General features: G+C 39.1%; 1 protein-coding gene across 1 annotated transcript; it reads right to left on the reverse strand.

Moving 5' to 3' along the window:
• Nucleotides 1-676: 676 nt before the first annotated feature.
• thy1 (Thy-1 cell surface antigen) lies at nucleotides 677-8438 on the reverse strand. The gene is made up of 4 exons (XM_080836413.1): nucleotides 8365-8438; nucleotides 1509-1558; nucleotides 983-1300; nucleotides 677-791 (listed from the first exon to the last, which is right to left on the reverse strand). Exons 1-4 carry the CDS (start codon nucleotides 8379-8381, stop codon nucleotides 691-693), a joined length of 486 nt encoding a protein of 161 aa, XP_080692539.1. The 5' UTR covers nucleotides 8382-8438; the 3' UTR covers nucleotides 677-690.
• Nucleotides 8439-11546: the final 3108 nt, after the last annotated feature.

The following is an 11546-nucleotide window of genomic DNA, read 5'->3' on the forward strand; positions in this document are numbered from 1 at the left end:
AGGTTTTCAGGAATGAATGTCATTAGGCTATAGGTCAAATACCATAAAAAACATTAACTTCCATTTTAGTACGCCATAAGGAAGGTTAAATATTAACGTTAATGTTTTTTTAATGTAAAAATCTAGGACCCATTAACTACTTAACCTTTTTAAACTCTTCAGTTAACACGATCAAACCTTTAACTACTTAAGCAGCACTTTTTTTTTTTTTTTTTTTTAAAGTAGCCTACTTCAAAAGGAATTTATAGGCTTTAAATTAAGTTTATTAAACCTCAGCATAAAACATTACCCAATTGTAGTAATCCATAGGCTAAACCTCTTTACATAAAATATGAGAAATGTGTCAATGTGAGAAAGTTAGGAAGGCTTTTAATTCAAAACACTGACAAAGAAAGCTTTTTGGTGTTGCTTAAATACCTCACAATACTTTAACATCCTTTGCAATGATCATGGCAACACAAAAGTATTTGAATAAAAATGGTATGGAAGGTCTATACTGTTTAGTTCTTTACATATTTGTAGATAGCGAGACAACAAAGCATAGCATTTGAAAGCATTGCCATAATGATTTCTAATGACATTGTAAGTGCATAAGGTATAGCCCATGTGGAATGCATGAATGTTACGACATGCAACAGATGCTGACTAAATGGCAGAATTTCAAGTTTGGAGGTTCATTAGGCATAATGCTCAAATGAGTTCAGACAACAATGGCAGGGTCATAAAAATGGGAAACAGCCCAGTTCCTTTTTGCAGCAAGATACTCAGTGCAGAGCAGGTTGGGGTGTCCTCTGTTGAAACAACAAGAGTTAGGAAATCAGTGAGATAAGTGACATAATGCTGTTACGTTTAAATCCTGTAATCTGTTATGTTGTGTTGGTAACATTTGTAATGATCATTCATCAACATAACCTGATTACTTCTACAAAATATATTTTGACATTATTTGTTTAAATGTAGTAGAAGTACAGAAAGGACTTACTTTTGACAACAGCCACTTTTGACTCATCTAGCATCTCAGTTTGTTTGATGGTACATTTGAATTCCTGGGTCTTGTCAGCCAGTCCAGTCAGGGACAGCTCACAGACACTGTCGCTAATGGTGACATTTGCACGGTTTTTGTATTTGGCATCTTGCGCCTCTGCGGAAGAAGTACTGCCCACAATCTTGTCCCCTTGTGTAAACTTGCACATGGGTGGTGGTGGTGATGCGGCTGGTTTGAAGTTGCACTCCATCTTCAAGTTGTTTTCTTTTGTGATACAGGAAGTCAGGTCTGTAATGGTCTGAGCTGTGGCCAGGCCTGTGAGGCAACATGAAGACATAATGCTTTCAACAAACAAAAAACATCAGTGTGCACCAAGCATGTCCTTTGTGTTCTTTTTACTTTTTTGTACTTTTTTTCCTTTTACTGAGTTACACTGACAATTTTGTATACTGATCATGAACACCTTTGTCATGAAAGAGAACTTTAAAAGGTTACTTCTCTTTATGACCAAGTTTCTTCTTACCCAACAAACAGAGTGTGGCAATGATGTACATAGTTCCAACTTCCACAAAGCTGTTGAGAAAAATACAGGTTTGGGAGAAAATAAGTTTCATGCAATGCGTTTTCATGGGTTCTCAGAAAGGATCAAATTGTATGGTGAAATGCTTAAAGTGCATAATGCATGCAGCAGGTTATTTCCTGGCTGGTTTATGCTGAAGAAAGATAAGTTTATCTGCCTTGGGTGTTAGAGAGATATAATGTGCTTGCTATTTTCTTTAGCCCCACTAACAGACCTATTAGCTACTACCAGCTTGTGACAACATCATGTTCATGCATTGTGGCATCTTTATATGCCTCATCTAGGCTTCATGCCTGGCGTGTCTTCAGTGCAAACTGTCATCATGTGGCACTGGCCTCATGGCTGAAAGCAGATTGGGGTATTCAATAGATTTCTTATTTTTTAGCAGAGAAGCCAGATACACTGGTCAGACAGAAGTAACAGTCATGTGATCCCTCGTTTCTTGCCATATCATTGGGAATGCAAATGGCATTGACCTCCAAGTCTGACCAAAGCTCTCATGTTGACTTCACGTATTGTACAACAAATGTGAGGAGCCCAGACTTGGTCTTGGTCAACAACATTACATCCAAAGTAGAGCTCATAGGCTTTCTTAACAAGTGCAGTCATGGTGCGTCAATGAACCTTAAGCATATACTCGCCACAGATGTAACAGGATATATTGCAGATGTTGCGAGATTGACAAGACATTTTGAGACATTTCTGCTGTATTCACAAATGAAATAAATCCTAATGTTAAGTATACTAACTATGCTATTGCCTGAACATGTGCATCAACATGCATCCAAACGACGACTGTACATTTGGGGCCGTATTCACAAAGAATCTTAGGGCTAAAAGTAGCTCATAAGTGGCGAATTTAGGAGAAACTCCTAAAAATAATGGGCGCGTCAGTCGTAAATGTAGGACTCCTAATTTTTTTTACTAAGAGCAATTCACAAAATATTTTATCCCTAAAAGTAGCACCTAAGTCTAGGACAGCTTAAAACTCCTCAGGAGGACTCCTAAGTCACTAAGACCTATTCACAAAAAATCGTAAGATGGCTGCAGCCGACTTGGAATTGATAAAAGACATTGCTTAAACCTGAAGGTATTAATATTGTCGTAGAATTAGCGCGGGATGCAATGACGCCTTTAAACAACGATGTGTCCCGAAGTGAAATGTTTGGAAACATAAAGATAGCCTATTTGGCTTCGCGGAAAACGCAAATGACGACACTGGGAATCATCATTCAGCCGTTTAATTCATCAAACTATCAACGCACTGTAGACCCCACATCATCCAACAGTTGGATGTACCGATGACTTGTGCATTTCAACGGAGAGCGGTCTGCAGCAGGTTTTTGAGAACTTACCAGCTGGATGCCGCTGGGGTGACAGTGGCTATTGGTCCTGGGTCCTGGCTTAGGCTATACGTTTCACGTTTGTTTCGCTTTGATCAATTAAGATTGGAGGGCTTAAAGGGCCGCATGTGCTGATATTTGAAGTGGTCAAGGGCTGGAAATATAATAGCCTAACAGTTTGCTGGGTGCTTTAATTATTACTGCCTTGATTACATGCAATTGCCATATTTTATATTGATCGCTTTATATTTCTCTTAACGTGCAAAGTGTCATTCCCGTTGGATGCACAAACTTGTCATCATGCGTGTGCATTCTGCTAACTGCACTGTCCATAACTATTTAATATGACTTAATTTGAAGCCTAGGTTATTCTCTTATTTTCAGTCGATATAGTGGGATTGTTAGAGAGACGTCACGAATGAGTTTTTAATGAGAGAGCCTGTCAACAACCAATCACCGTCCTCACCCCTTCTAAACTCGTGCATGAGAAGCGACGTCATCCATAGCAACGGAGTTTTTATCTTAAGCTTAGGAGTTGGTATTATCCTTAGTATTAGTAGGTCTCAGAGCCGTTGTGAATCACTTTTAAGAAATTACTCCTACGTAAAAGGTTTTAGCGCGAGTTAGGAGCACTCCTAGTGGTAAGATAAAAGGCTTTGTGAATTACGGCCCCTGATCTGTAACCTGTCTGCCAGCACCTAACCTGGCAAAGCATGCCCATTTCCCATTCCTAAAACAACATTTGCCTGGCACCTATACTGAGTGCATGCCCAGGCATGCTTGAACTGACCAAAACTATATTAAACTTAAAATATGGTGGGAAATCACAAACATAGGCCCTCATCGATCTTTTTCTGTAATTCTTCAGAAATTTTTCTTACACGACTTCGCAAAAACAACGTAGGGGAAACGCTTCTGCTGCATGCTTGAAAATGCGTTCATAAGCAGCCGAAGTCTTCTCCGCTGGGTTCCTTCCGATTAGTTTCTTAGATTGATGCGCATTCTCGTGAAAGTGGATTTGCATACATACACACCCCGCCAGTTCCTTATTAGGAGACGCAATTTTTTTTTTTATCGAAAAATAGCCACCATAAGTGTGAAGACAGGTCATGAGTAGGAGTAAATAACAGTCAGTGCCAACCAATTCAATGGTCACCATAAGTGTGAAGACTGGTCACGAGTAGGCGGATAAGATGCAGGAAGAGTGTCTCTTGATTCTTAGAGATTGGGTTTAGTGTTTATTTATTTATTCACTGACATTTGCAGTGTTCGTGTCCATTCACATTCAGTCATTTAGCAGACGCCTTTGTCCAAAGTGACGTACAAGGGAGAGAGCAGTCAAGCTATACAAGCAATAGAGACCTAGTGTAACAATAAATACTACCTCGTAGAATTATGACTATAAATGTGAAACGTAATTGTTAATGATACAAATATTCTCGTATTTATTATTATCATAATTATTTTAATCCGAGGATGTCTGTAGAGTTGACGTGAACAAAATCACCAACGGGTTCTCACAAATTCAACCGTTAAAGGTGCATTATGCAACAATTATGCTTCAGGATTAGGGTTAGGATAAGCAGTTTAACCTTAAAATAACAGCTTAAAAAAAATTGGGGCGCTACAATGACATTTAATATGGAGATAGAGTTTTTTCAAATGTCATTCCTCAACGCGATTCCTCAAATAACCACAAGATGGCCCCTTGGAATCGCATTTGAGAAGATTCCGGAAGAGTGAGCGGGTTCCGCAATGGACCCGCGAAACAGACCCGTATCGGGATCAACTTGCACAGTCTAACAGATCCGGTACGGAGGCGGTAGTGGAGCCCGCATTGGCTCCGCACTGTATCCGGTCCGCATCCGTGCTTACCTCGAGGACCCGCCGTGGCTCCGCACTGTATCCGGTCCGCATCCGTGGATACCTCACGGACCCGTCGTGGCACCGCAGTGAATCCGATCCGCATCCGTGCTTAACACCTTATTACCTCCGCGGAGGTGGAGGTATATTGTACATATTCTTTTGTTTAGTAGCCTAGCCTACATTCATTGTGAGATTATGTCAAAACCTATTCCTAGAGAACCCTGTAGCCTAATGTAGATAATGAAAGTACGAATATTTGTTTATATTATACCCTCATCTTCAAACAGCATCGAAATAGCCTATATTTAGTGCTATATAATAATAATAATAATAATAATAATAATAATAATAGTAATAATAATAATAATAATAATAATAGACCTAGGACGTTGCAGACATCAAATAGCTTGCCTATTCAACTTCAATGAAATGCTGCGCCACAAACAGTCTAAGTTGTCTCCTTATTCTACTTTGCCCTGTTTCTACAATTTGCATTATATCTGTCCATAAGCACAGCTTAACTATTATAAAATGAATAACTGATGAATGACGAGAAGTGCAATAAAAAAGTTTATTCAACAGTTGATTTAGTCAGGCGATTCGATTTAATAGGCTATTCCGTGTGTGGTGACTCAAGTGTGGACGGCACGGCACGTCTTCTCGTGGCCCGATCCCCAGCCAGATTGAACCACCTTATAATGTGTCACGTGACCTCAGCGTCCGTAGCGGACCGTGTCAGAGCGTTTTTTTCTGACTGCACCTGTAATCAAACAGACAGATTGTATGTTTATGAAAACAAAAAAAGACGACTTACACATAAAACATTCCAAAATCAACACTACACTAAATAACTCACATGGTCATTTACAACACATTAGGCGGGTCAATATATAATTGAGGGACTGTTGAAGTCCATGGGATATATCTTGCTATATCTATAATGTTTTTATTAATGTTCATTAAGATCATGTCTTTACAAAATTCCACAATTATGTATTATGGAAACAATAATTAATAAAGATTACTGGATATCACTAAAATGTCAACTAAATAACCGTTCGAATAAAAAAAAAACACCTTCTAATTAGCTAGACTCTAAACAATAATAAAATGAGCTTATTTAAAACTGGTTTTGATTGTGTTATTTTTATTAAGTAGGGATAATCGTCACAGATATTTCTTTTTTGTCAATATATTAAATAACATATCGTATCTGTGTCCGAGAAATCACTTTAAACTTTTCAGTTACCCGTTACAAAACACCCCTCCAGGAAGCATACTAATTCCAAATCATATGACCTGCTCCACACGACACGACTTCGACACGACATGCTAATTCCCTCGAGTGAATACGCTAAAGTTGTAGCCTAACTACTACCATAGCATACAACCTCATTGACTAATATTCACCCTACTTTATTGACCAAAATACCAGTACCAGCGAAATTATCAGCTTGATGTATAGTTTGCATCGCAAACGTGAACATTAACACATTCACTAGCAATAACTTGCAAAATGTTGCAATCGCACCTAGCAGCATGCTAGCTAGCAGCTACATGCCGCTACCATAGGCTACATATGAGTAACTCATTAAAACAGACCAGACCCGACCTAATAACAATGTGTTTTTTTAATCACTCTACCATAACATATTCTGCCGAAATTGCTATCCCATTTTAAATCAAATAGCTTCAGCCTCACATGATCATCACATCAGCTAATAGTCTGATGCATTAATGGTATGATACAATATCAAACAATATTATTTACACAGCATTAATATACATGATGATTAAAAAAAAAACACAAAGGCAAATGTTTACTGTGAATGTCGCAATATATCAATAAATCAATACACTTACTTAAGAGAGCTCAGCTCAATGGTATACCTCAAAGAAAATCTGGAAGCAATGAGAGGCAGCAAATAAAAATTCCACTGATATGGGCTCTGAGGTGTAGCCACGGCCGTTACAGCCGTTAAGGCGCGTCCGCGTTCGTGGATCCGATTTAGGTCCGCCCAGGATCGCTGTTTGACAGTAGAATTTACTGCGCCGCCCAGAGGCGGACCTGATCCTCTTGGCGGCGCCAAAACGGTCCTCTTGATGCACGTCAAAGGCGCGTCCGGCCCCCGGATCAGATGTGGGTCCGCTCAGGAGCTGCTGTTTGATAGTAGCATTTACTGCGCCGGCCAGAGGCGGCGCTGATCCGTCCTACGGCATCAAAACGAATGTGACAGTCACGCGGGTTTGGCGATTTGAATGCGGATCCGCATTTGAGTCTCCTGCTGTGTGGGCTATTTCGCGTTCTGAAAGTCTTCTGAAGTTCAGAAGAAATCGCAGGTGAAAAAACTATGGAGAATGGCAAATGTTTTCCTAAATCCACCGAAGTGGAGTTCCTTCTAAAGTCCTTCTGAAAGTCTTCCCAACTACTGTCGAGAATGAGGGCCATATTCATCTTCAAAACGGTTTTAAGTTGAAATTTAAGGTAATTTTCGTGATCAGTAGACAGAGTGTTCAGGACGCAAACATCTTCGTTGCCCGCAGTGTTACAGACACAATTTGATGGACAGAGGAACATACTTTAGGATTCTTTATTTGGAGAAAGAATGCTCACACACCAGTGATGTGCGGTGACGTTCGCAGCTGGTGAGGCACAGAAACCGGAAGTGATTACGTCATTCTCTAGTTGTTTAAAAAAAATAGAAATGTATACATCATACATGTATATATGCTTATGGTTTAAAATGTGTAATCTCACCAGAACTGAAAAAACGTTATGTTTTATTGTCTAATACTATTACTTTTAAACGATTATTATTATAAGAAGTTATGCGCTCAATAGTCAACTGAATTTTACGAGCTAATGGCCTACAGCTAAACGTACAATCGGTGTCGTAGCCAGACGTAGCCTAATTGAACTTTTACACCGTGTCAAATAAGATATTAATAGTTACAAGGTAGCGTATGTAGCCCTCCCACCAATGATATGGCTCATTTCAATTTGTCTAGGGAAAACCTTTCTGATGTTCATTCATTAGGCCTACTGGCTTCCCTGCAGCCATCAAACACAAAAATTAAGCATTACGTCACTTTAGGCGAGACGAGTGAAAATAGATAGATAGATAGCGTCATTTCAAGTACACCAGACACTGCTGCTCATACATTTAAAATGAATTCTCCCCTAATTTTAAATGGGTAGTTTGCATGCAGATTCTAGACAACCGGATAACTAGAATGCTGTTGATATTTAGATACAGCTGAAGATGATGAAAGTTAAAAAGTGAAAAGTCTGTGCATGTCTGCGAATTGCGAAAATGCACGAAATAGACGAAAGATGAAGGTAGGCGAGGTCTTCTGCACTCATTTGTTTTCATCTGCGTTTGAATACCTGACTCAACAGCCATACCTTCAAAAGTACGTCACTTTATAAGAGACGAGTGAAACTAAATATGTTTTCAGATGTAGGCTAATCCAAAGAAAAAGTTCCTGTCAACATCAATGACATCCAACACACCCACTAAAATGTTTCGGTGGCAATAATCTACCAGCTGTTTTCATGTAATTGTTATGTTGTTGAGAAGTTACTTTACCCGTTGTTCCCTGCCATCGTATTTCCTGGTACAAATAGAATCCAAAAACTGAAATCAGACCTAAACAGGGTTGGGTCACCTTCGGTGTTTGGATACGCATTTTTTTAGAAATGCAATTAAAACAAACGTCAGTCTGTGTTAATCATAGTCTGTCTCTCAAATCTACCATACAAGTTAAAAAACATTGGTGTTACATCATGACACTTACAATGCGCTTTAACATTTCAAAATGTCTCCTGTTAACAATTGAGCATGCCTAGATTCCTTAGAAATAAATACCATAATGTGCCAGTATGTGCGTTTAGGATCATGACAGTTTTGTTATGTATATTTGTAAGGATTTTTTAAGTAGTTCTCAAGACCACAAAGTAGAATAAATAAATAAAACATAAGGTATGTTTCAATTATTTCTATTGACTTGCCATGGATTTCAGTGACAAAAAATGAAAATCTAGCGAGGTGAAAGAGAGCACATTACATTTACTTTTTTTGTTTAGGATACTCAATAGCAGATACATTAACTATACAGACCAGGGTCATAATTCATCTTACCTTTGGTCCGTTTATTTTTAATCAGAGCTGGCAAGCCTCGTGGAAATTTGTTCTCTGTCAGAAGGAGAATGATCGTTTATGTTTATGTAGGCCTACCAATATAAGAGAGAGAGGGGGGCGGGGAGAGAGAGAGAGAGAGAGAGAGAGAGAGAGAGAGAGAGAGAGAGACGCCCTCAGAACAAGCTGTGTCATCGCAATCATTTCCATTTGTTGTTCCATTTGATCCGTTTCGGATGCTCTGTCAATTGCAGCCTCGACAGCACTGGCAGTTACTCTTATGCATTTTACCGTTATCTATTTTGTCACATAACATTTTTCGGTAAAACCTAGATATTTCCGTAATATATTATATACGGACACTATGCCACATTTTTCTATCTCAGTCATCTGTCTCATAGTCCTGTTTTGTTAAAACTGTTGTCCTTGAGAAGTCTAGTGTCTCCTCAGAATGTCACACATTTTGCATGGTCTGCAGTTTGTCATATGGACATCCAAAAGGATTTTAAGCCTCCCGAGGGCTGATTGTGTTGGGTGTATAATCCAGGTGTCTCCAATACAGGTTGGGTAAAACAAGGTACACCGTTGATAGTCTCACTGAACCCCATTCTGTCTCCTAGTGGATGTAAACTATATAGTAACATTTTTTATTTATATATATATAAACTCACCATAACAAGTACTGGCATAATTTACTATGCAAGTTCACAAGCACGGGTTTGCCTGGCAGTGGATAAGGAGAGAGAAGGGCTGAAGTAAACACTGAACCTGATCCACATTTTCAGTTAAAACTGGATTATATTTTCTGAAAAATACACACTCAAACACTTGCAACTTTTTCAGAAAAAGTCTTCACATACCACAGAATTGTGACACGTTTATGAATGTACCTCAGGACAAAGACAAATTTGTCCGAACATCAGACATGCCTGGATTCATATGAGTAATAAAAAAAGTTGGAAAATTGGAAATGTCTTTTCCAGTTTAAGAAGGGGCAACTGACACACCAAAAGAAATAGAGGTGCATTTACAGTCGTAATATCTTTATTTTCGATCTTTTGCCAATTTTCTACATTGATCCTTTTATTAAGTGCAGTGAGAGACAGACAGAGAAACAGATAGACAGAGACATAGAGAGAGAGAGAGAGAGCGCACGAGAGAGAGAGAGAGAGAGAGAGAGAGAGAGAGAGAGAGAGAGAGAAAGAGATGCCTCTTTGTTTGTTGCAGATGCAAATCATAGTCTTGAGTAATAATTGTTGATGCACTGCCAGGAAAGAAATCTTGTACAATATAATAAAAGGCACAGTGTGGAAGCCATGCATTTTATGCTTTAAGTGTTTGACGAGCAAAGCAGTATACGTTGCAAGACATTTGGCATTTGAATGAGGGAAGCAGTGTCATTACCTATAACTCACGTAAGAGACATTTAATGCATTTAGCAGCACAGTGGAAGCAGAGGTGGTGGCAAAGTGTGGAGAACATGAGACTCTTTAAAAGTCTGTTGCATGTACCCTCAGTGTGTCCACATAGACAACAATATAGGATAGAGATGGCTATTTCTTACCAAGATTTAACAGTGAATATAGCGTACCATACTCACTAAGCTGAAACCCACTTCATTTCTCTCTCTGCTTACACTGCCCTCGACCAAACTGGGTGATCCTGATATTTAATTTCAACATTGCATCGTGTGTCTTTACATAACAGTAGAAATACAATCTATCAGTGATGTCCTTCAGCCAGGCTTGTTCTCATACAGACATTTTCTGGGAAGTCCCGCCCCTCTTCTTCCGGCCAATTTGATTTTGCCTGAGAAGTGGGTCTGGCAAACTTTGTACAGAAGTTCATTTCAGCATTCTCAGGATCCCTGGGACCAATCACAAACTGGCTTTTGGCTACCTGGAGCGCCATTGGCGGATTTAAAATAACCACGTCTACGTAACAAAAGCGAAAGCAAAGAGAGAAGCACAGTAAAACTATGTACTGCTCTCGTGGCTGTCTTGGATGATTTCAAAGGCAAGTTTTCTTTGAAAATAGAACAGAAACCTGCTCTGGAACAATTCATACAGAAAAAATATGTGTTTGCTTTTTTACCGATCGTTGTATCGTTGTATAGTATTGTTCGTCTGATTGGTTAAAGGCGTGTCCAATTACGTGACTGAAGTGGACCTCCATTTAGTAGTTCGCCAGACTAACTGAGCAAATGAAATGCAGTGAAGGGGCGGGGAATTCCCAGACAAATACAGACATGCTCCAAGGCCAAAATTAAGATTAGAATAATACAGGACCCATTACAGGACCCCATGCACTACAAAAGGTTCCAGGCAAATGTGTTGTGGGGGTGAGAGTAACAGCCATTAAACCTATTAGCAGGAGGCTTCAAAATCTTATCAATTTCCTTTTATCAAATAACCACTGTTGCAATACCAATAAGCCAAGGCTCTTAATAGGCCAGTCTGTAAAGAACATTATTTGACTGTTAAAAAAATACAAAAATGCATACAGAAATTATGCTGATGATTGTTATAATGTATCATAACGCTCAGGTATCTTTGAAAATGCAGTGCAACTATGAAAACAATTACATTAAATGATACGGTAAATTATATATAAATACCTTCTGTAAAGAACTC

Source organism: Sprattus sprattus (genome assembly GCF_963457725.1).
Source record: "Sprattus sprattus genome assembly, chromosome: 1".
Classification (NCBI taxonomy): domain Eukaryota; kingdom Metazoa; phylum Chordata; class Actinopteri; order Clupeiformes; family Clupeidae; genus Sprattus; species Sprattus sprattus.

Coding starts and splice junctions, on each gene's coding strand:
- thy1 (XM_080836413.1), bottom strand. Junction 1,301..1,508: donor TGCCACACTCTGTTTGTTGG/GTAAGAAGAAAC, acceptor GTTGCCTCACAG/GCCTGGCCACAGCTCAGACC. Junction 792..982: donor AAAAGTGGCTGTTGTCAAAA/GTAAGTCCTTTC, acceptor TTGTTTCAACAG/AGGACACCCCAACCTGCTCT.